The sequence below is a fragment of the Micromonas pusilla genome (assembly GCF_000151265.4).
Source record: "Micromonas pusilla CCMP1545 genomic scaffold MICPUCscaffold_16, whole genome shotgun sequence".
Taxonomy (NCBI): Eukaryota; Viridiplantae; Chlorophyta; class Mamiellophyceae; order Mamiellales; family Mamiellaceae; genus Micromonas; species Micromonas pusilla.
The window spans coordinates 4,023-24,894 of NW_003315897.1; the positions used below are offsets into that span (position 1 = coordinate 4,023).

General features: G+C 65.8%; 11 protein-coding genes across 11 annotated transcripts; 7 read left to right on the top strand and 4 right to left on the bottom strand.

Annotated features, from left to right (window-relative positions):
• The first annotated feature begins 887 nt into the window (after positions 1–887).
• MICPUCDRAFT_49758 (uncharacterized protein) lies at positions 888–2,493 on the top strand. The gene is made up of 3 exons (XM_003063870.1): positions 888–948; positions 1,110–1,878; positions 2,106–2,493. Exons 1-3 carry the CDS (start codon positions 916–918, stop codon positions 2,312–2,314), a joined length of 1,011 nt encoding a protein of 336 aa, XP_003063916.1. The 5' UTR covers positions 888–915; the 3' UTR covers positions 2,315–2,493.
• On the bottom strand, positions 2,469–3,441 carry MICPUCDRAFT_53728 (uncharacterized protein; the record flags this gene model as incomplete). The annotated part of the gene is made up of 1 exon (XM_003064067.1): positions 2,469–3,441. The coding sequence occupies one exon, from the start codon at positions 3,439–3,441 to the stop codon at positions 2,566–2,568; it is 876 nt and encodes a 291-aa protein (XP_003064113.1). The 3' UTR covers positions 2,469–2,565.
• Positions 3,442–3,513: 72 nt separating this feature from the next.
• Positions 3,514–6,277, top strand: MICPUCDRAFT_49037 (uncharacterized protein). Its single transcript, XM_003063871.1, has 2 exons — positions 3,514–3,598; positions 3,774–6,277. Exons 1-2 carry the CDS (start codon positions 3,532–3,534, stop codon positions 6,167–6,169), a joined length of 2,463 nt encoding a protein of 820 aa, XP_003063917.1. The 5' UTR covers positions 3,514–3,531; the 3' UTR covers positions 6,170–6,277.
• A 117-nt stretch (positions 6,278–6,394) lies between these two features.
• On the bottom strand, positions 6,395–7,776 carry MICPUCDRAFT_23290 (uncharacterized protein; the record flags this gene model as incomplete). Its single annotated transcript, XM_003064068.1, has 3 exons — positions 6,395–6,599; positions 6,797–6,921; positions 7,084–7,776. The coding sequence occupies 3 exons, from the start codon at positions 7,774–7,776 to the stop codon at positions 6,395–6,397; spliced, it is 1,023 nt and encodes a 340-aa protein (XP_003064114.1).
• A 174-nt stretch (positions 7,777–7,950) lies between these two features.
• P5CR (pyrroline-5-carboxylate reductase) lies at positions 7,951–9,403 on the top strand (the record flags this gene model as incomplete). The annotated part of the gene is made up of 3 exons (XM_003063872.1): positions 7,951–8,514; positions 8,681–8,904; positions 9,064–9,403. The coding sequence occupies 3 exons, from the start codon at positions 7,951–7,953 to the stop codon at positions 9,401–9,403; spliced, it is 1,128 nt and encodes a 375-aa protein (XP_003063918.1).
• Positions 9,404–9,473: 70 nt separating this feature from the next.
• MICPUCDRAFT_23056 (uncharacterized protein) lies at positions 9,474–12,182 on the bottom strand (the record flags this gene model as incomplete). The annotated part of the gene is made up of 6 exons (XM_003064069.1): positions 9,474–9,683; positions 9,756–10,112; positions 10,280–10,465; positions 10,650–11,330; positions 11,526–11,866; positions 12,116–12,182. Coding segments are annotated over 6 exons (1,842 nt in total), but the record flags the coding sequence as incomplete, so codon positions are not given.
• Positions 12,183–13,055: 873 nt separating this feature from the next.
• MICPUCDRAFT_53734 (uncharacterized protein) lies at positions 13,056–14,436 on the top strand (the record flags this gene model as incomplete). Its single annotated transcript, XM_003063873.1, has 4 exons — positions 13,056–13,259; positions 13,411–13,611; positions 13,843–14,022; positions 14,203–14,436. 4 exons carry the CDS (start codon positions 13,056–13,058, stop codon positions 14,362–14,364), a joined length of 747 nt encoding a protein of 248 aa, XP_003063919.1. The 3' UTR covers positions 14,365–14,436.
• A 77-nt stretch (positions 14,437–14,513) lies between these two features.
• Positions 14,514–15,363, top strand: MICPUCDRAFT_70865 (transcription initiation factor IID, 31kD subunit; the record flags this gene model as incomplete). The annotated part of the gene is made up of 3 exons (XM_003063874.1): positions 14,514–14,642; positions 14,781–14,835; positions 15,005–15,363. 3 exons carry the CDS (start codon positions 14,514–14,516, stop codon positions 15,361–15,363), a joined length of 543 nt encoding a protein of 180 aa, XP_003063920.1.
• A 371-nt stretch (positions 15,364–15,734) lies between these two features.
• On the bottom strand, positions 15,735–17,084 carry MICPUCDRAFT_36760 (uncharacterized protein). The gene is made up of 3 exons (XM_003064070.1): positions 16,710–17,084; positions 16,284–16,493; positions 15,735–15,962 (listed from the first exon to the last, which is right to left on the bottom strand). Exons 1-3 carry the CDS (start codon positions 17,043–17,045, stop codon positions 15,780–15,782), a joined length of 729 nt encoding a protein of 242 aa, XP_003064116.1. The 5' UTR covers positions 17,046–17,084; the 3' UTR covers positions 15,735–15,779.
• Positions 17,085–17,181: 97 nt separating this feature from the next.
• Positions 17,182–17,672, top strand: MICPUCDRAFT_23204 (uncharacterized protein; the record flags this gene model as incomplete). The annotated part of the gene is made up of 2 exons (XM_003063875.1): positions 17,182–17,284; positions 17,428–17,672. 2 exons carry the CDS (start codon positions 17,182–17,184, stop codon positions 17,670–17,672), a joined length of 348 nt encoding a protein of 115 aa, XP_003063921.1.
• Positions 17,673–18,105: 433 nt separating this feature from the next.
• PSD2 (phytoene desaturase) lies at positions 18,106–20,310 on the top strand. The gene is made up of 4 exons (XM_003063876.1): positions 18,106–18,478; positions 18,666–18,737; positions 18,841–19,958; positions 20,146–20,310. The coding sequence occupies exons 1-4, from the start codon at positions 18,108–18,110 to the stop codon at positions 20,271–20,273; spliced, it is 1,689 nt and encodes a 562-aa protein (XP_003063922.1). The 5' UTR covers positions 18,106–18,107; the 3' UTR covers positions 20,274–20,310.
• Positions 20,311–20,872: the final 562 nt, after the last annotated feature.

Here is a 20,872-nt window from a genome sequence, read left to right on the forward strand (position 1 = left end):
TGTCGCCCCCCCCGTCCCCCCCTCCCCCCCTGACCCTCTGCCCGACCCACGCGCCGATCATCCCGCACGCGAGCCCGTACGCGGCCAACCCCGCGAGTATCCTCGGCGTCTCCTCGATCAGCCCGTCGATCATCCCCGCCTTGATGGGTTTCATCATGGGCTTGACGACGACGCGTTCGAACCGCTCCAAGCGCATGCTCGCGTCCTTCTCGCCCTCGCGGCGCTTCTCCGCGATGACGTCTCTCGTCGGGGGCGCGTCGTCGAGGAGGCCGAACCCCGCGCGCGCAGCCTGGCGCCCGCTCTCGCGCAGTTTCGGCTCGAGCTCGACGACGAACGCGTCGAACTCCGCGAAGACGCGGTCTTCGACGGATCTGACCACCGCCGCCTGCCATCGCACGAGGTCGTCGCCGCCGCCCTTGAGTCTCGACTCCGCGCGCTCGCGCGCGAGGAGCGAGAGCGTCTCCGCGCTCTGCGCGGACATGGACGCGAGGTCCGCCGCCTCCGCGCGCAGCGCGCGAGCGCGCTCCTGCGCGCGCGTCAGCTCCTTCTCCGCGCCCGACGCGAGCTTCGAGCTGAGCGCCTCGGCCTCGCCGAGGAGCTTGCGCCGCGCGGCGTCGACGTCTCGGAGCCACGGCGAGGAGGGCTGAGGCGGCGGCGGCGCGGGCGGGGGAGCGTCGGTGGTGTCGTCGTCGGCGGACATGACGCGCGCGGGCGACGACAGCGCGGGGCGCGACTGCAGCGCCGAGAAGAATTCGCTCGCGTTGGTGCCGACCTAAAGTGACGTCGCGCCGCGCGCCGCGGTCGCTGACCTTGGTTTCACGCTCATCAACGGCACGCGCCTCCAGCCTCGATCGATCCGCTCACGACGACCACTTCAGGACGCGCCGCGAGCGCGGCCGTCGTCGCGTCGTCGCCATGATGAACGATCTCCTCGCCGAGGTCAAGAAGGTCCGCGAGCGCGCCTCCGTCCCCCGCGTCGCGTCGCGTCGCCGACGTCGCGCGTCGTCGTCGCGCCGTCGCGTCCGATCGCGCCGTGTTTCAAAAAAAAAAAAGTCGGCGTGTTAAACGCTGACCCTCCCCCGCCCGCTCCCGCCCCCCCCACCCCGCAGGACGAGCCTTCCGGTACCGAGGGAGGCGGCGCCGCCGCCGGTGCCGCGCAGAAGAAGGACACCAAGGCGTCGAAGAAGAAGGACGGCGCGGGCAAAGGGGCGGCCCCCGCGTCCGCGTCGGACGTCGAGAACCCGCCCCCACCAGCTTCGGGCGCGGGCGACGACGTCTCCATGGACGCCTTCTTCGCGGACGTCACGACCGTGAAGGGCATCCTGGAGCAAATACGCCGCGCGCTAGTGAAGCTGAACGCGAAGCACGAGGAGAGCAAGAGCGTCACGCGGAGCGAGCGCATGAAGCAGATGCGCGACGACATGAGCGCCATAATCGAGCAGACGTCGCGCGAGGCGCGCGAGTGCAAGCTGCGCCTGGAAAATCTGGACGCGACAAGCGCGGAGGCGTCGAAGCTCCCGGGGAAAGGCCCCGGTTCGAGCCAAGAGCGCACGCGGACCGCGATCGCGTCGTCGCTGAAGATGAAGCTCAAGACGCAGATGGCGGAGTTCCAGGACTTGCGGTCGCGACTGCAGACGGAGTACAAAGAGGTCGTGGAGCGGCGGTACTTTGCCGTGACGGGGGAGGCGGCGGACGAGGAGACGTTGGACCACCTCATCGAGACCGGGGAGAGCGAGAGCATGTTCCAGAAGGCGATCATGGAGCAAGGGAGGGGGCAGATTTTGGAGACGGTGGCGGAGATACAGGAGCGGCATCACGCGGTGAAGCAGTTGGAGCGGAAGCTCATGGAGCTGCATCAGATTTTTCTGGACATGTCGGGCGCGTTCTCTCTTCACGCTGACTGGTCCCCATACGACCGCGTTCGCGTTGTGAACTTCATTCCTCGAGGGCTTCTCTTCCCGGCGCGCGTGCGTTTCTCCGCCCATCACCCCTCGCTGGTTTCAATACCCGCCCTCGACGCCTTTCAACTCCGCTTCTGACGCCTTTGAACTCCACCCCGACGTTCGTCGCTTCGTCGTGGACCCTCCGCCGCCCTCGTCAATCAGTGTTGGTCGAGGCGCAGGGGGAGATGCTGGATAACATCGAGAACCAGGTTGGGAAGTCGGTGGAGTACGTGCACAAGGGGCACGCGAGCTTGGTGCAGGCGAGGAAGTACCAGAAGAGCAGTCGGTGGTGGATGTGCTGCTCGCTGATCATCGTCACGATCATCGCCATGGCGGTGATTTTGCCCGTCGTGAAGCCGTGGAGCGCGTGAGCGTTTTGAACGGCGGAGCGAACGAGATCTTATAGACGTGATGACGCGTGACGAGAGAGTGGCTTTTGGCGCTCTCGCGGCGGCGGGCGGGTGGGCGCGCGCGGGCGCGGGAGGACGCAGCCCTGCTCGTCGCGCCGCGTGCATCTCTGTTCTTCTCTACGTGTTCTAAGCTGTATTTGAAACATCGCTCGCTCGCTCGTTCGTTCCGCGCGACGTTTGCATCCGTCGAACGAATCATCGTCGCCCTCGTACTACCCTTGATACTGGTACTCCGCCTTGTTGTGCATCACGAGCTCGTCGCCGACGAAGTAAAACGAGTCGCTCTTCATGTCGAACGGGTGATCCACGAACTCCGCGATCCTCTCGTCCTCCAGGCCGGGCACCTCGTAGATGGCTTCCCAGCTGTTCACGCTGTTCGGTATGCAGAATCCAAAGTTGAAATCGTACGACCGCACGAGCTCGTCGCGGAAGTAGTGCCGCTCGATCATGCGGAAGTCCGGCACGGGCGTCTCCCCGACGCCGAACACGAGCGCGGTCCGCACCGTCTCGAACCGCAGAAACTTCTCCGGGAACGTGTACCGAACCGTGCGGATCGCGCGCTCCACCTCCGGGTCGATGTCGTCCGGAAGCTCGGGAAGGCCCGCGTCGCCGTCCTTCTTGACGTGAAACACGCTCTCGCCGCTGTCGTAGTCTTTGATCTCGAACTCGAGGAAGTCGATGCCGTACACGTTCGCGCTGAGCGGGCACAGGAAGCCGTCCGTGGGCGCGCGGAGCGACAGCGCCTCGTCGGGGGTCATCGTGAGTGAACGCCCGCGCGGCGCGAGACGACGACGATGTAAGTGTTGAATCGATCGAATCCGATCGATCCGCACGGCGGCAGCGGCGCTTCCCTCCCTCCGCTCGTCGCTTCGCCTCCCGCGCGCCCGCCCGCGGCGTTTCCAACGCCGCCGCTCGTCGACTGCGCGCGCGCTCGCGGCGTCGGTCCGTCCGTCGCCCCCGTGCGCGACGCGCTCTGTAGCGATGATGCGATGCACGCTGTGCGCCTCGCGGGAAGAAGCTCCGGTCGGTGGACGAAACGCCGCGCTCTTCTCTTCTCTGATTGGCCGAGACGGTTTTTTTGACGTCATGCTTCGGTACCAGCGTAAACGCCGTCGAATCGTCGCGTCGCGTCGCGCGTCGTCGCACTTCCCCGCCGCGCGCGACCGCCGCACGCCGCCATGAAGTTCGCGAAGACCATCGCGGCCCTCTTCGGGGTCCTCCTCGTGCTCGGCGCGGCCGTTCCCGGTGCGCGCGACGACGCGATCCCCCCTCTCGCGCGCGATCGACCGATCGGTCGATCGGAACCGTCGGCCGCCGCGGCCCCGATCGATCGTCGAACACGATCGAACGATCGACTGACGACGTCTCCCTTCTCATCCCGCTCCCGCTCCTCAAATCCTCCTCATCCCTTCCGCTGCAGTCGTCCGCGCGGACGACGCCGAGGTTGACGCGCCCGCGGTCAACCACAAGGACAAGGCGTTCAAGGAGGGCGCGGAGCAGCACGAGTTCCAAGCCGAGGTGAGCCGCCTCATGGACATAATCATCAACTCGCTGTACAGCAACAAGGACATCTTCCTGCGCGAGCTCATAAGCAACGGATCGGACTCGCTCGATAAGATTCGCTTCCTCGCGCTCACGGACGAGTCCCTGCTCGGCGTGGGCGACGACGCGAACCTCGAGATTCGGATCAAGGTGGATCACGACAAGAAGATCCTGACGATCCGCGACCGCGGCGTCGGCATGACGAAGAAGGACTTGAAAGAAAACCTCGGCACCATCGCCAAGTCGGGAACCTCCGCGTTCCTCGAGCAGATGCAGAAGGGCGGCGACATGTCGCTCATCGGGCAGTTCGGCGTCGGCTTCTACTCCGTCTACCTCGTCGCGGACTTTGTGGAGGTGCGATCCAAGCACAACGACGAGGACACGCAGTGGATCTGGGAGTCCAAAGCCGACGGCGCGTTCGCCATCTCCCCAGACGACGGCGAGCCCCTCGGCCGCGGCGTCGAGATCAACATCTACCTCAAAGAAGAAGCGCAGGAGTACCTGGACGAGGACAAGCTCAAGGAGCTCGTGGGCAAGTACAGCGAGTTCATCAACTTCCCCATCTACCTCTGGCAGTCGAGCGAGGTGGAGGAGGAGGTGCCCGTGGACGAGGTCGTCGAGGGCGAGGAGGACGACGACGAAGACGCGGACGCGTCGGACGACGACGAAGAGGACTCCGCCGCGGCCGACGACGACGACGAAGACGCGTCCGTGGAGGACGACGACGACGACGACGCGGACGAGGACGAGGACGAGGACAAGCCGAAGACGAAGAAGGTGAAGAAGACGGTCTGGGACTGGGAGCTCCTCAACGACTCCAAGGCGATTTGGCTTCGCAACGCCGCCGACGTGGAAGAGGACGAGTACGCCAAGTTTTTCAAGGCGCTGTCCAAGTCCGAGGACGCGCCGCTGTCGTACACGCACTTCAAAGCCGAGGGCGACGTCGAGTTCAAGTCCATCCTGTTCATCCCGGAGAAGGCCCCCGCGGACATGTTCGACAACTACTACAACAAGGCGTCGGCGCTGAAGCTGTACGTCCGCCGCGTGTTCATCTCGGACGAGTTCGACGAGCTCCTTCCCAAGTACCTCTCGTTCATCAAGGGCATCGTCGACTCGGACACGCTTCCGCTGAACGTGTCGCGCGAGACGCTCCAGCAGCACACGTCCCTGAAGACGATCAAGAAGAAGCTCGTCCGAAAGGCGCTCGACATGATTCGCCGCCTCGCCGAGGAGGGCGAGGACGACGACGACGAAGACGCCGACGCCGACGCGGAATCCGCCGAGGACGCCGCCGAAAAAGCCGACGACAAGGCCGACGACGAAGACAGCAAGTACGACACCTTCTGGAAGTCGTTCGGGAAAGCCATCAAGCTCGGCATCATCGAGGACGCGTCCAACCGCACGCGTCTCGCGAAGCTCATGCGCTTCTACACGTCCAAGTCGCCGGAGAAGCTCGTGTCTCTGGAGCAATACGTCGAGCGCATGAAGCCCGGGCAAAAGTCCATCTACTACCTCGCCGGCGAGTCCAGAGAAGCGCTCGAGAAGAGCCCGTTCCTCGAGCGCCTCCTCGCGAAGGACCTCGAGGTGATCTACTTCACCGACCCGATCGACGAGTACACGATGCAGAACCTCACCGAGTTTGACGAGTTCAAGTTCAGCAACGCGTCCAAGGAGGACCTCAAATTCGGCGACACCGACGACAAGGAGAAGGCGCGCAACAAAAAGCTCAAGGAGCAGTTCAAGGATTTCACGCGCTGGTGGAAGGACGTCCTCCCCGCGGACGAGGTGGAGTCCGTGAAGATCTCCAACAGGCTCGTCACGACGCCGTGCTCCGTCGTGACGTCCAAGTACGGCTGGTCCGCCAACATGGAACGCATCATGAAGGCGCAGGCGCTCTCGGACGAATCACGACTGTCGTACATGAAGGGCAAGAAGACGCTCGAGATCAACCCGCGTCACCCGATCATCAAGGCGCTGAAAGAGCGCGCCGCGGACGACGCGGACGACGAGGAGACCAAGACGCTCGCGAAGGTGATGTTCGAGACGGCGATGCTCGAGTCTGGGTTCACGTTCGAGGAGCCCGCGGGTTTCGCGTCTCGCCTCTTCGACATGGTTCGGAGCAACATGGGCGTGTCCAAGGACGACAAGGTGGACGACATCGACGACGACGTCGAGGACGAGCCGGAGCCGGAGGCGGAGGATGGTGCGGCGGCGGCCGACGACGTCGAGGAGGACGTCGCGGACGAGCCCGCCGAGGCCAAGGACGAGCTCTGAGCGGCGGCGCGACGGCGGAGAAGGACGCGCGCGAGACGGAAAGACGACGACGACGACGCGTGATGCGCGCGCGCACCTATTTTTCTTAACACGATATGATACAGTACGAACGATGCCCCCCTCTCGTCGATTAAAATGACGCTCGTTTCGTTTCTTCCTCCCTCGGCGCGCGCGTCGCTCCGACCCGGCGCCGCGACCCGCGGGAACGTCGTCAGTCGTCAGTCGTCAGTCGCTGTCCGCTATCCACGGCGGCGGCGGCCACTGGTCGACCCCCCACGGCCGCACGTGCTCCGCCTTCGTCGGCGGGTTAGCGTACGCCGCGTCCACCTGCCGCGCGAAGCCTCTGTTCACGACGTAGCTGTGCATCAGAATCGCGCCGCTGTCCATGGAGATGTCCGCGGGGGAGACGAGCCCGCGGTCGACGGAGGCGCTGTCGATCTCGTCGACGTTTTCGTCTGAGGGTCGTTCCATACGAGCGAACGTTCGGGTGGAGTTGAAAGGCGTCAGAAGCGGAGTTGAAAGGCGCCGAGGGCGGGTATTGAAAGCGTGGGACCCTGGGCGGAGAGACACGCTGGGAAAAGTCCTTAAGGATCGGCGTTCACCACGCCGACGGGGTCGTATGGGGACCAGTGTGAATAGGAGAACGCGCCTGAGAGACCGAGCGCGGCGGCGACTTTCAGCGCCATGTCGACGCGCGAGAGGCGATCGGGGCCGCCGCAGTTGAACAGCCTCCGACGCGGCAGGTCGTCTCTCTGGGGAAGAGGGGGTGGGGGGATCGGAGGAGGCGCGGCGAGTGTCAGTCGACGACGGGGAGGTTTAGGGAGGGAGGGTCTTCCGAAACCATCCTCGGCGCCGTGACCAAAAAAAGAAAACGTCGCCTAAATTCGTCGCGTCGAGACGCCGCGCGCGCGCACCCTGTCCGCGAAGATCTTGACGTGACCGACGATGTCGTGCGCGCACACGGGCGACCGCCACTCGTCCACGAAGAACCCGACCGGCTTCGTCCCTTTCAGCGCGTCTACGATGAAATCCAGAAACAGCGGTCGATTCACCGGCGCGTACGGCGGCTGCGGCCCCGTGATGATCGACGGCCGAAAGATCACGTGCTTCGCCCATCGCTTCGCCACCTCTTCCTCGCCCTTCAGCTTACTCCGCGCGTACGCGTTCACGGGATTCGCCGGGCACTGGTCCTCCGTGCTCCTCCGCTCGTCGCCGCCGTATACCTGGTCGGTGGACATGTGAATCAAGAGCGGCTCGCCGATCGTCTCCGACGCCGCTGTCATCGCGTCGAGCAGCTTGGACGGCACGTTCAGCGCGGTCGCGGCGGTCTCGTTCTTCTCGCACCATCCCGGCGACGACGCCGCGGCGCAGTTCACGATCAGATCGAGCGATTCCCCGCCTTTCGTGGCGTCCGCGATGCACGCGTCCGCGCCCTCCCCGGTCGCGAGGTCGACCTCGTACGCGTGGACGTCGTCCTCGGGCGGGATGGGGAGCTTCGTCGACTTGTACGTGTATCCGACCCACTCCGTGTCCGGGTAGGCGTCGCTGAACGCCTTGAGGACGAACTGGCCGAGGTAGCCGCTGCCGCCGACGACGAGGACGCGCATCGCGCGCGTGTCCTCCCCCCCGCGAGTCGAGTCGAGTCCGTCGTCGGCGCGTCGGCGCGGACGGAAGTGCGCGGCGCGTCGCTTCAGTACTCGTCATCGGAAATAACAACACTCAGCTCGGATTGACGAATCGTCTAGGGATGCACAACGACCCTCGCCGCGCGTCTCGCCGGGATGCTTCGCGCCGCGACCGTGCGCGTCTCGCGCGGCGGGAGCGCCGCGCTCGAGCGCCAGCTCGCGAGCCGTCATCTCGGGGGAGGACGACGCGCGGCGTCGCGCGTCTTTCCGGGGGTCGCTGGGCGCTGCCGACACCGCGAAATCGCCGTCGTCGCTCGCGCGTCGTCGTCGACGCCGCCCCCCCCCCTCGCGCTCGGCACCGTCGGGTTCATCGGCGCCGGGTCGATGGCGGAGGCGATGGCGCGAGGGTTCGCGGAGTCCGGCGCGGTCTCGCCGTCCTCCATGCGCGTCTCGCGGAGCTCCGACGCGGCGCGCGCGGCGCGATGGACAAACCTCGGCGTCGAGGCGCTCGCGTCCAACGGCGACGTCGCGCGCGTCTCCGACGTCGTCGTCCTCGCGGTGAAGCCGCACGTCCTGCCCGGAGTCTTGACCGAGATCGCGTCCCACGTCTCGCCGGAGACGTTGCTCTTGTCCGTCGCCGCGGGCGTGAGCACGTCGTTCATCGAGCGCGCGGTGTCGGACGCGAGGGGCGGCGGGGGATCGAGGGATGATGATCGTCGAGTGCGTTCTGGTTACACTGGTCCCCGTACGACCACGTTCGCGTGGTGAACGCCGATCCTTAAGGACTTTTCCCGGCGCGTCTCTCCGCCCACCCCTCGCTTTCAACCTCCGACCGCGACGCCTTTGAACTCCAACTGACGCCTTTCAACTCCACCCCGACTTGAAGTTCTCCCCGCCTCGGGTGATTCGCGTCATGCCCAACACGCCGTGTCAGGTCCGCGCGGCGGCGTCGTCCGTCTCCGCCGGCGCGCATTCGTCGAGCGCAGACCTCGACGCGATCGCGTCGCTCATGCGCGCCGTCGGCGCGTGCGTCGTCGTGGACGAGTCGCTGATCGACGCCGTCGTCGGCGTCAGGCGCGTTCCATCTTACACTGGTCCCCATACGACCCCGTTCGCGTGGTGAACGCCGATCCTTAAGGACTTTGCACGGCGTTTCTCTCCGCCCACTCCTCGCTTTCAACGCCCGACCTCGACGCCTTTTAACTCCGCTTCTGACGCCTTTGAACTCCACCCCGACGTCGCTTTGAATGGACCCTCGACCCTAAACAGCGGCAGCGGCCCCGCGTACGTCTACCAGATCATCGAGGCGATGGCTGACGGCGGCGTCCTGTGCGGTCTCCCTCGCGCGGACGCGACGCTTCTCGCCGCGCAGACGGTCATGGGCGCGGCGAAGATGGTGTTGGAGAGCGGCGAGCATCCCGCGGCGTTGAAGGATAAGGTGTGCAGCCCGGGGGGGACGACGATTCGCGCGGTGGCGGCGATGGAGGCGGCGGGGGTTCGAGCGGGGATGATCGCCGCGGTGCGCGCCTCCGCGGAGCGAAGCGCCGAGCTAGGGCGCGCGACGGACGAAGCGGAAGCGAAAGCGACCGGGACCGGGAAGAAGAGGTAGTATGATAGTTTTGGTCGAATCGGCTGGCTGTTACATTACATATGTCGCAGAATCGCGTCGTCTTCTCATCTCACGCCGCGCCCGCGGCGGCTCGAGACTTGGTCGCCGCCGCCTTCGCCGCCGCCGCCGCCGCCGCCGCCGCCGCCGCCGCCCCCCTCGCGCTCTCGCCCGCGCCGCCGCCAGACGACGACCCGGACGACTTCGACGACTTCTGAGAGTCGTCCTCGCCATCCTCGCTCTTCGCGCGAGTGCCCCATCCGCCAGATTTTTTATTCGCCTTCTTCGCCGCAACCGACCGCGGGCCCTCGGGCTCCGCGAAGCTCGCGTCGCCGCTCCGCGCGGGAAGCTTCACCAACCGCCTCAACTCCGCGCCCGTGAGCGTCTCGCGCTCCAACAGCGTCTTCGCGAGCGCGTGCAGCTCCTTCTCGTGCTTCTTCAGCATCGCCGTCGCGCGCGCGTTCGCCTCGCTCAGCAGCCTCTTCACCTCGTCCTCCACGCGCGTCCGCGTGTCTTGCGACAATCCGTACTCGCCGTACTCCGCGGACGCCAACCCGACGACGTCGGAGAAGCCGTACTTGGTCACCATCTCGCGCGCCAGCCGCGTCGCTTGCCTCAAATCCGACGACGCGCCCGTGGTGATCTCGTCCGCGCCGAAGATGAGCTCCTCCGCGACTCTTCCCGCCATCGCGACGTCCAACATCGCGAGGAGCTGGAGTTCAAAGGTGGAGTTCAAAGGCGTCAGAAGCGGAGTTGAAAGGCGTCGCGGGCGGGGATTGAAAGCGAGGGATGGGCTCAGAGAAACGCCGGCAAAAGTCCTTAAGGATCGGCGTTCACCCCGCCAACGCGGTCGTATGGGGACCAGTGTACAGAACGCACCTGCTTCTTCGTGAGGTTCAGCTCGTCCTTCTCCGGGAGCTGCATCACCATGCCGAGCGACTGCCCCCTCGGGACGATCGTCGCCTTGTGTATCGGCCGCGCGCCCTCCGTGAACAGCGCGACGAGCGCGTGCCCGCCCTCGTGGTACGCGGTCAGCCTCCTGTTCTCTTCCGCGACGACCGCGGACTTAGGGCCGTTCCATACACGCGAATGTCGGGGTGGAGTTGAAAGGCGTCAGTTGGAGTTGAAAGGCGCCGAGGGCGGGGATTGAAACCGTGGTGTGGGCGGAGAGAGACGACGGCAAAAGTCCTTAAGGAACGGCGTTCACCACGCCGACGCGGTCGTATGGGGACCAGTGTATAGAACGCACCTTGCGCTCCGCGCCCATGAGGATGCGGTCCTTCGCGAACTCGAGCTGCGTCATGCTCACCTCGGCTAAACCGTCGAGCGCGGCTTTCAACGCCGCGATGTTCACCAGGTTCGCCAGGTCCGCGCCGCTGAACCCGGGGGTTCCGCGCGCGATCACCTCCCAGTCCACGATGTTCGAGATCTTGATCCCCTCACCGTGGACCTGAAGGATCTGCGCGCGGCCGTCGACGTCCGGGTTGGGAACCGCGACGGTGCGATCGAACCGGCCGGGACGCACGAGCGCCTTGTCCAGACTGTCTGGGGTGTTGGTCGCGGCGAGGACGATGACGCCCTCGTTCTTTTTGAACCCATCGAGTTCCGTAAGGAGCTGGTTCAGCGTCATGCGCGTGTTCTGCTGGTCCTTCGGGTTCCTCGCGCTCCCGACGGCGTCGATCTCGTCGATGAAAATTATGCACGGCGCGTTTTGTTTCGCCGCTTTGAACAAGTCCCGCACGCGTCTCGCGCCGACGCCGACGAACATCTCCTCGAACTCGCTCCCGCTCGTGTAGAAGAACGGCACGCCCGCCTCGCCCGCGACAGCGCGCGCGAGCATCGTCTTCCCCGTCCCCGGCGGCCCGACGAGCAGGACCCCCTTCGGGAGCTTCCCGCCCAGACGCGTAAACTTCGAAGGCTCGCGAAGGTACTGAGGGTCGAGGGTCCATACAAAGCGACGTCGGGGTGGAGTTCAAAGGCGTCAGAAGCGGAGTTGAAAGGCGTCGAGGGCGGGGATTGAAAGCGAGGGACCCTGGGCGGAGAGACGCGCCGGGAAAAGTCCTTAAGGATCGGCGTTCACCACGCCGACGCGGTCGTACGGGAACCAGTGTGAGATAGAACGCACCTCGACGATCTCGACGAGCTCCCCCTTGGCCTCGTCCACGCCCTTGACGTCCGCGAACGTGGTGCCGCGCTCTGTCGACGGCTTCACCGCGTCGCCGCCGAGAAGCCCGCGGCTGATGCCGCCGCCGCCGCCCGGACCGGCGTCGCCGACGAGCGCGCCGACGCCGCTGATGACGACGAAGGCGACGCCGAGCGTTCGAATCGTCCGCCACGCCTGCGCCCAAAACGTCGGCTCGAGGTGTTGCGTGTACACCGGCGACTGCGCCGTCCCGAGGACGCCTCCGGACGCGTCCGACGCCTGGCCGGTGATGGCGCGCGCCGCGGCGGGGACACCCTGCGCTCCTCCCCAGCCTCCACCGCCTCCCGCCGCCGACGACGACGACGCGCCAGCTTGCAGCGTCTTGAGGGCCGTTCCATACGAGCGAACGTCGGGGTGGAGTTCAAAGGCGTCAGAAGCGGAGTTAAAAGGCGTCGAGGGCGGGGATTGAAAGCGTGGGACCCTGGGAGGAGAGAGACGCCGGGAAAAGTCCTTAAGGATCGGCGTTCACCACGCCGACGCGGTCGTATGGGGACCGGTGTGAATAGGAGAACGCGCCTTGAGCAGCGCGGACTCGTTCAGGCTGTCCGCCTTCACGAGCGCGCGGAGGTACTCCGCCAGGTTGGACTCGGACGCGGCGACGTCACCGCGCTCGTAAAGCTCGACGACGCGGCGCGCCCCCGGCGCGCCCTCCGCGTTCAGGTCGCGCAGGAAGGACGTCTGCGCGCGCGGATCTCGCGGGGGGGCGTCGACGCCGCCGAACAGCCCGCGTCCGCCTCGCGAGATTCCGCCCGACGGGCGCGGCGGCGCGGCGAGACGCGAGGCGACGGGCGGAAGGGCGCCTGGTGCGGAGGACGCGGAGGTTGGGGAAGAGGGGGGTTCGAGGAGACCTCAGAGGGGGCGGAGGACGACGAGGGCGCGCGCGGGCCGCGCGCGAGGCGAGGGAAAAAAGTCTCGTCCGAGCGAATCTGGCTGAAAAAACATCGACGCGGGACGCGACGGGCGCGCGACGCGCCTGCTCCGACGAGCGCGCGTCCGCCGTCGACGCGCGCGCGCGCGACCGACGCCGCGCTCCACGCGCGGCGTGCCGTGTGAAGCAGCATCGTTTCCGCGACGCGGAGGCGTGTTGTGACGCCGCGGACGCTCAGATCTATCCTCTCGAAGAAGAATCTTCGACGCGACAAGACTCGCGGTTCGCGGTGACGTGTTGCGACGTGTTCACCGAAAACGCGCCCCTCGCCATCACTCCGCGCGTCGCCGCCGCTCGTCGCCGAGGCGTCGCGCGCGCGCCCTCCTCGCTCCTCGCGCCCCTCCCCGACGCGCGCGACGACTCCGACCTCCTCGCTCCGTCGCGGCGGCGTCGCGTCGATCGCGTCGCCCCGCGCGCGCCGCGGCTCGAGAGCGCGGCGAGCCGTCGTCGTCACGCGCTTGATGAGCGCGGGCGCGACCGGGGCGGAAGGCGGAGGCTCGGCATCCTCGGTCCCTCCCGCCGGCATGACGGCGAAGCACCTCGCGGAGGTGGTCCAAAAAGTCGCCGCCGCGTCCGCACGCGCGGGACGATCCGCGCCCGCGCGCCTCGTCGCGGTCGGGAAGACGAAGCCGGTGGAGCAGCTCCGCGAGTGCTACGACGCGGGCCACAGAGTCTTCGGGGAGAACTACGCGCAGGAGCGTTCGATACACTGGTCCCCATACGATCGCGTTCGCGTGGTGAACGCCATTCCTTAAGGACTTTTCCCGGCGTGTCTCTCCGCCCACCCCCCGCTTTCAATCCCCGCCCTCGGCGCCTTTCAACGCCAACTGACGCCTTTCAACTCCACCCCGACGTCCGCTCGTATGGAACGGCCCTCAGGAGCTGACGGAGAAGTCGCCCGCGATGCCGCCGGACACGCGTTGGCACTTCATCGGGCACCTGCAGTCGAACAAGGCGAAGACGCTCGTGAAAGCGGTTCCGGGGTTGGCGATGATCGAGACCGTGGACAGCGTCAAGCTCGCGAACCGGCTCGCGGACGCGTGCGTCGAGGCGGGCCGCGTCGAGCCGCTCGGCGTCATGGTGCAGGCGCGTTCTATCTCACACTGGTCCCCATACGACCCCGTCGCCGTGGTGAACGCCGATCCTTAAGGACTTTTGCCGTCGTGTCTCTCGAAAACGACGCTCGACGCGCGTTCGCCCCTCCCTCTCGCGCGTCGCACCCTCGCCGCGCTCGTCCGTCCATCCTCCTTCGCCGACCGATCCGATCCGATCCGATCCGATCCGAACCCTTCCCCGCTCGTCGCTCGTCAGGTGAACACGTCCGGGGAGGCGTCCAAGCACGGCGTCGAGCCGAACGCCGCGACGGCGCTCGCGAGTCACATCGTGAACGAGTGCGCTCCCGCGCTCGCGTTCAGAGGGCTCATGACGATCGGCATGCCGGACTACACGTCGCGGCCGGAGAACTTTGAGCTGCTCGCGAAGGCGCGTTCTGTACACTGGTCCCCGTACGACCCCGTCGGCGTGGTGAACGCCGTTCCTTAAGGACTTTGCCCGTCGTGTCTCTCCGCCCAGGGTCCCTCGCTTTCAATCCCCGCCCTCCACGCCTTTCAACTCCGCTTCTGACGCCTATGAACTCCACCCCGACGTTCGCTCGTATGGAACGACCCGAAGACGCGCGACGACGTGTGCGACGCGTTGGGTTTGGACGCGACCGAGGTGGAGCTGTCGATGGGCATGAGCGGGGATTACGAGAGCGCGATATCGATGGGGAGCGATAACGTGCGCGTGGGGAGCACGATATTCGGCGCGCGGGATTACGGCGAGAAGAAGTGAGAGCGAGAGGAGAGAGAGGAGAGAGGAGGAGCTGAGCGAGAGCGACAAATAATTTCAGCGAAAACCAAACCGAAAATCGTTTGCGCATCACGCTCACGGCACGTCGATCTTCACAATCCGCCCGCGCCGCGCGCGTCGCCCCGGGCGTCATGCCGGTGAGCAAGACGGTCATCGCGGCCGCCGCCGCGGCCGCGGCGTCCACGAACGCGGAGGTCAGGGCCGCGGAGGGAAAGATGCCGCGCGACGCCGCGGTCGTGATCAACGTCCTTCGGTCCATGGTGCGCCCTCCCCGCCGGTCGTCCCGTCGACGACGCGTTCGCCTCCGTCGTTCGCTCTTCCTCGATCCGTCCGTCGTCCATCGCGCCGTCGTCCGCCGAACGTCCTCCGCGCCCGCTGACGTCTCCACCCTCCCCCAGGGCGTCACCGAGTGGGAGCCGCGCGTCGTGAACATGCTCATGGAGTTCATCCACCGTGCGTCCGCTCGATCGATCGAGCCGATCTGTCGTCTTCGCGCGCTCGCGCGCTTAGGGTTGATTCGTTCTCCTCTTCGCGGCATGGCGTCGCGTCGTCGCGCGTCCCCTCCTCCTCCCGCCGCGCTGACTGACCTCGAACGCGTCGTTCCCTCCCGTCCACCGCGCAGGCTACACCTCGCAAGTGCTGAGCGACAGCGTGGCGTACACGAAGCACCGCGGCGGCGCGGAGGTGAACGTGGACGACGTCAAGCTCGCCATCGAGACGAAGCTGATGCGCGAGTTTCACGCGCCCGCGTCGGTGGAGGACATGCGCGACCGCGCGGCGGCGCTGAACGCGATCCCGCTGCCGGAGCTGTCCAACCGACCGGGGATCCACGTCCCGCAGGACGATAACCTCCTCGGCGCGCACGTGCAGTATTTCCCCAGGCCGGGCGGGGTGCTGATCGGGGAGGAAGGGCGGCGAGGTGCGTTCTCCTTACACTGGTCCCCATACGACCGCGTCGGCGTGGTGAACGCCGTTCCTTAAGGACTTTGCCCGGCGTGTCTCTCCGCCCAGGGTCCCTCGCTTTCAATGCCCGCCTTCGACGCCTTTCAACTCCGCTTCTGACGCCTTTCAACTCCACCCCGACGTTCGCTCGTATGGAACGATCCCGAGACGACTTGACGGCGTTGGAGGACTCGAGGGAGCTCGCGGACGGCGTCGGCGTCGGCGTCGGCGCGGGGGGAGGGGGAGGGGGCGGCGGCGACGTCGAGATGGCGGACGCGGGCGCGGAGCCGACGGAGATGAGGGAACACGACGCGATCAAGGTCAAGATGTCAGCTGGCGGGAAGAAGGGCAAGAAGTGACGGAGAGGCCGAGCGGTCGGACGGTCTTCGGGCGACGGAATCTGATTATAGTTTCATACATTCGTCAGTTGGATATTATGTCGCGTCCGTGTCGCTTCACTTGACCTTGAGCGAGTTCATCTTCACGGGCGTCACCGGGGCGTCGCCGCGGTCGGTCTTCGTCTTCCCGATCTTCTCCACGACGTCCATGCCGCTGATCACCGCGCCGAAGACGGGGTGCTTCGATTGGCCGGGGCCGAACCAGTCCAGAAAGTCGTTATGCACCGTGTTGATGAAAAACTGCGATCGACGGGACGGGGCGGGGTGGAGTTGAAAGGCGTCAGATATGGAGTTGAAAGGCGTCGCGGTCGGGGATTGAAAGCGAGGGGTGATGGGCGGAGAGATGCGCCGGGAAAAGTCCTTAAGGAACGGCGTTCACCACGCGAACGCGGTCGTATGGGAACCAGTGTATAGACCGGGGAAGGGAGGTCGGCGAGGCGACGCGCGGTCGAGCGAGCGGCGTTGAAACCGAACCGCGCGATGGGTTCGAACCGGTTCGAACCGAACCGAGCGAGGGGAGGGGAGACGCGACGCGGGGAGCGAAATTATATAATTTCTCGCCTGCGATCCGCCGCTGTTCGGCTGCCCCGTGTTCGCCATCGACAGCGTCCCCGGCTTGTTCGAGGTCTTGTCGATCAACTCATCGGGGATGTTCCCGCCGCCGTCGCGTTTGACCGTCTCGCCGGTCGGGGTCTCGAAGCTTGACCCGCCGGGCGGACCGCCCGTGCCCGCGCGGTTGGATTTGGGGTCGGCGGAGTGCGGGCAGCCGAACTGAGGGTCGAGTCGACGGTCCGTCGTTCAAAGCGACGTCGGGGTGGAGTTGAAAGGCGTCAGAAGCGGAGTTGAAAGGCGTCGATGTGTGTCGGGATGATTGAACGAGAGGAGTGGGCGGCGAGAAACGAACGCCGGGAGAGAAAGTCCTTAAGAAACGGCGTGCACCGCGCGAACGCGGTCGTACGGGGACCAGTGTGAGTTGGTAGAACGCGCCTGAAGCATGAATCCGTCGATGACGCGGTGGAAGTGAAGGCCGTCGTAGAACCCGCTGTTCGCGAGGTCTGCGAAGTTGGACGCGGTGATCGGCATCTTGTCCATGAAGAGCTCCGCTTCGAACGTTCCGAGGGTGGTATCGAACGTCGCGATCGGGTTCGCGGACGCGGACGCGGCCATCGATCGACGCGACGACGACGATTGAGGATGACGAGATCGCGGACTACGACGCGACGACGTCGTCGGGGCCGCGACGCGTCCGCGTGAGGCGAACGCGGACGCGGACGCGCGGAGGGCGCTCGGGCGCGTCGCGCGCGCGATCGTGGCGGCGAACATTATCGAGACGGCGGGTGCAGAGGTGACGCGTGCGCGGCGCCTGGCGGAGTGACGTGTCCACTGATGTGCTTTTTCCGTCACTTTTCTGACTTTCGCGACCGATCGCTGCGATGCACTCCAGACTCCGTCGCGCGCGATGGAAGTACGCGCGTCGCATCTTCTCGTGAAGCACCAGGGTTCCCGCCGCGCGGCGTCGTGGAGGGACCCGGACGGCGTCGTCATCACCAAGCGCACGAAAGGTGCGCTCGATGTCGCCATCGCGCGCCCCGATCTCGCCCCGATCTCGCGTCCTTCCCCTCTCGCGCGATCTCGCATCATCTTGTCTCTGTTCTCATCTATCGCGTCTTCGTCTCCTCCCCCCCCCACCACCACCGCGCGACAGCCGCGGCGATGGACGAGCTCATGGCGTACAAGGCGGAGATCGACGCCGGCAACGTCACCTTCGCGGACCTCGCCGCGAAAGTCTCCGACTGCTCGTCCGCGAAGCACGGCGGCGACCTCGGCTTCTTCGGCCCTGGGAAGATGCAAAAGGCGTTCGAGGACGGCGCGTTCGCGCTGGAGGTGGGCGCGATGTCCGGCGTCGTGGACTCGGACAGCGGACTGCACATCATCTTGAGGACCGCGTGATGACGCGTGAGGACGCGGACGCGGAGGAGGACGGAGAGAGAGAAGGGATCGAAACCGCGGGCGGGACGAACGGGGAGTCGCGCGCGCCGGGCGAAGTCCTCGAGGACCGGCGTTCGCCCCGCTAACGCGGTCGTACGGGGACCCGTGTATAGAACGCGCGCTGGGCCTTCGCCGGCGACGTCGGTACGCGTCCGGTGTTAAATACGTAAACATGTACGAACGCACGACCCGAAGGCCGCGCGCGATGAAGCAGGTTGAAGCGCAAAAACTCAGTGATCGTTAACAACATCTTCCCGGAAAGCCAGCCCCCTTTCAATCGAGGGTCAACCCTTTCAAGGTTTCCGCGCAGAAAATACACGCGCCACTCGCGCTCGCGCTCGCCCTCTGTCGGCACTTATCCGTCGCGACCACGTCACTCCTCCCCTCGGTCCGACGATGGCGCCGCACGCGCTCTCGTCCGCGTCGTGGACGACCCCGACGCGACTCCCGTCGCGCCGATGCCGCCGCGCGTCCGCCGCGCGGGGGCGTTTCGCCGCCTCGCCGTCGCCCCTCGTCGTCGCGCCGCGCGCGGGGGACTACCCCGCCCCCGATCTCGACGTCCCCTCCAACCGGAACTACCAGGACGCCAAGGCGCTCTCCGCGAAGCTGACGCGCAACGTCGCGGACGTCGGCGCGTCGCACGCCCCGAAGCGCGTCGTCGTCGTCGGCGGCGGCCTCGCCGGGCTCTCGTGCGCCAAGTACCTCGCGGACGCGGGCCACGTCCCGATCGTCATCGAGCGAGGCGACGTCCTCGGCGGGAAAGTGAGGTGCGTTCTATACACTGGTTCCCATACGACCGCGTCGGCGTGGTGAACGCCGATCCTTAAGGACTTTTGCTGTCGTTTCTCTCCGCCCACCCCTCGCTTTCAATCCCGACACACCTCGACGCCTTTCAACTCCATCTGACGCCTATGAACTCCACCCCGACATCGCTTTGTATGGAACGACCCTGAGCGCGTGGCGAGACGACGACGGCGACTGGATCGAGACCGGCCTGCACATCTTCTTCGGGGCGTACCCGAACATGTGCGTTCTATACAAACGTTTTTCACCCATCGCCCGGTTTCAACGTTTGATCGATCCCCCTTTCAACTGACCGGTGAACTATTTTTGTATGGATGGCCCTTAGGATGAACTTGTTTGACGAGCTCGGGATCGGGGACAGACTGCAGTGGAAAGAGCACGCGATGACGTTCGCGATGAGGGACTTCCCGGGCGAGTTCACGAAGTTCAACTTCCCGAAGGGCGTGCCGGCGCCGTTTAACATGGCGTACGCGATCCTATCCAACGACCGGATGCTGTCGCCGGCGGAGAAGCTCCGGACCGGCGCGCCGCTCGTGCCGATGCTGCTGGGCGGGCAGGACTACATCGACGCGCAGGACGAGCTCAGCGTCCAGGAGTGGATGCGTCGGAACTTCATGCCCGAACGCGTGCGCGAGGAGCTCTTCATCGCGATGGGAAAGGCGCTGGATTTCATCGACTCGGATAAGCTCTCGATGACGGTCATCCTGACCGCGATGAACCGGTTCATCAACGAGACGCACGGGTCGAAGACGGCGTTTCTGGACGGGAACCAGCCCGACCGCCTGTGCGCGCCGATGGCGGAGCACTTCGTGAGCAGAGGCGGATCCGTGAGGCTCGGCGCTGGAATGAAAAAGTTTTTGACGACGGACGACAGCGTGAGCGTGACCGGGATCGAGCTCGTTAGCGGCGAGGTCGTGACCGGGGATCACTACGTCAGCGCGATGCCCGTGGACGCGCTGAAGCTGCTGCTTCCGGAGCCGTGGAAGCGCGCGCCGTTCTTCGCGCAGCTGAAGGAGCTCGAGGGCATTCCGGTCATCAACGTCCACCTCTGGTTCGATCGAAAGCTGCGTCCGTACGACGGTCTCGTGTTCTCACGGTCGAAGTTGCTCTCCGTGTACGCGGACATGTCCGAGTGCTGCGCGGAGTACGCGGACGCGGAGCGGTCGATGCTCGAGTTGGTGTTCGCGCCGTGCGACGAGCGAGCGGGGAGCGACGTGAACTGGATCGCGAAATCCGACCAGGACATCGTGGACGCGACCGTGGCGGAGTTGCGGAGGTTATTCCCGAACGAGATCAAAGCGGACGGCACCGGCGCGAAGGTTGTTAAGCACGCGGTCGTCAAGACGCCGCGGAGCGTCTACGCCGCGATCCCCGGGCGGAACAAGTTCCGACCGAGCCAGCGGACGCCGATCGAGAACTTCACGCTCGCGGGCGATTTCACGTCTCAGGCGCGTTCTATACACTGGTCCCCATACGACCGCGTTGGCGATGTGGACGCCGATCCTTAAGGACTTTTCCCGGCGCATCTCTCCGCCCAGGGTCCCTCGCTTTCAATCCCCGACCGCGACGCCTTTGAACGCCCAATGACGCCTTTCAACTCCACCCCGCCGTCGCTTTGTATGGAACGGCCCTCAGAAATTTCTCGGGAGCATGGAGGGCGCGGTGTTGAGCGGGAAGCTCGCCGCGGAGGTGATCGCGGATCAGTACGCGGGGCGGGTCGGGAAGCCGATCAAGGAAGTCGACGCGCGGTATCGGTAGTCAGCGCTTCCTCGTCGTCGCAAACTTAAGGTACACCACTGTAGTATTATCACGCGCGCGGTTATTAGCGTCGTAGGCCTACGCAGATTTTGATCGAAGAAGCCTTCGCCTACACGTACGCCTTCGTCCGTCTCCGTCTTCGTCAGAGCTCGTCCACGTCGAGGTTCTGCGCAAAGTTCGCGTCGAGCTCGGTGTACCCGCTCTCGCGCTCGTCCAGCCGCGCCCACCGCGGGACGTACGCGCGCGCTCGCTCGGGCAAAAATTCCGTGACGTCCCTCCCGCGGCGCTTCAGGAAGTTCACCGTCGCCACTGGAGGCACGACGCAGACTAAAAACACGACGAACAGAACGATCACCGCGGTCGCCATCGCCTTGGCTCGTCGCTCCTCCTCCTCCTCCTCATCCTCATCCTCCTCCGCGTCGACGCGCGCTAGGAGGGAGAGGAGGGAGAGGAGGGAGAGGAGGGGGGAGGGACGCGCGCCGCGCGTCATCGTGCGGCGGCGGCCGCGCGGCGACGACGCGACGCGAGCGCGACGCGCTTCGATCTGACGACGATATTCTTTTCAGGCGACCACGCCACGCAGACTTCTAAGCTTTTGA

What these genes read in the sequence shown, in the direction of transcription:
- MICPUCDRAFT_49758 (XM_003063870.1), top strand. Translation starts at nt 916, where the DNA reads ATGATGAACGATCTCCTCGCCGAGGTCAAGAAG. An exon ending in TCCTCGCCGAGGTCAAGAAG is followed by an intron (nt 949 to 1,109) that starts GTCCGCGAGCGC and finishes CCCACCCCGCAG; the next exon opens with GACGAGCCTTCCGGTACCGA. An exon ending in GATTTTTCTGGACATGTCGG is followed by an intron (nt 1,879 to 2,105) that starts GCGCGTTCTCTC and finishes CTCGTCAATCAG; the next exon opens with TGTTGGTCGAGGCGCAGGGG.
- MICPUCDRAFT_49037 (XM_003063871.1), top strand. Translation starts at nt 3,532, where the DNA reads ATGAAGTTCGCGAAGACCATCGCGGCCCTCTTCGGGGTCCTCCTCGTG. An exon ending in GCTCGGCGCGGCCGTTCCCG is followed by an intron (nt 3,599 to 3,773) that starts GTGCGCGCGACG and finishes CTTCCGCTGCAG; the next exon opens with TCGTCCGCGCGGACGACGCC.
- MICPUCDRAFT_36760 (XM_003064070.1), bottom strand. Translation starts at nt 17,045, where the DNA reads ATGTTCGCCGCCACGATCGCGCGCGCGACGCGCCCGAGCGCCCTCCGC. An exon ending in TCGACGGATTCATGCTTCAG is followed by an intron (nt 16,494 to 16,709) that starts GCGCGTTCTACC and finishes CTCGACCCTCAG; the next exon opens with TTCGGCTGCCCGCACTCCGC. An exon ending in CGAACAGCGGCGGATCGCAG is followed by an intron (nt 15,963 to 16,283) that starts GCGAGAAATTAT and finishes CGTCGATCGCAG; the next exon opens with TTTTTCATCAACACGGTGCA.
- PSD2 (XM_003063876.1), top strand. Translation starts at nt 18,108, where the DNA reads ATGGCGCCGCACGCGCTCTCGTCCGCGTCGTGGACGACCCCGACGCGA. An exon ending in GTCCTCGGCGGGAAAGTGAG is followed by an intron (nt 18,479 to 18,665) that starts GTGCGTTCTATA and finishes AACGACCCTGAG; the next exon opens with CGCGTGGCGAGACGACGACG. An exon ending in GCTCGCGGGCGATTTCACGT is followed by an intron (nt 19,959 to 20,145) that starts CTCAGGCGCGTT and finishes TATGGAACGGCC; the next exon opens with CTCAGAAATTTCTCGGGAGC.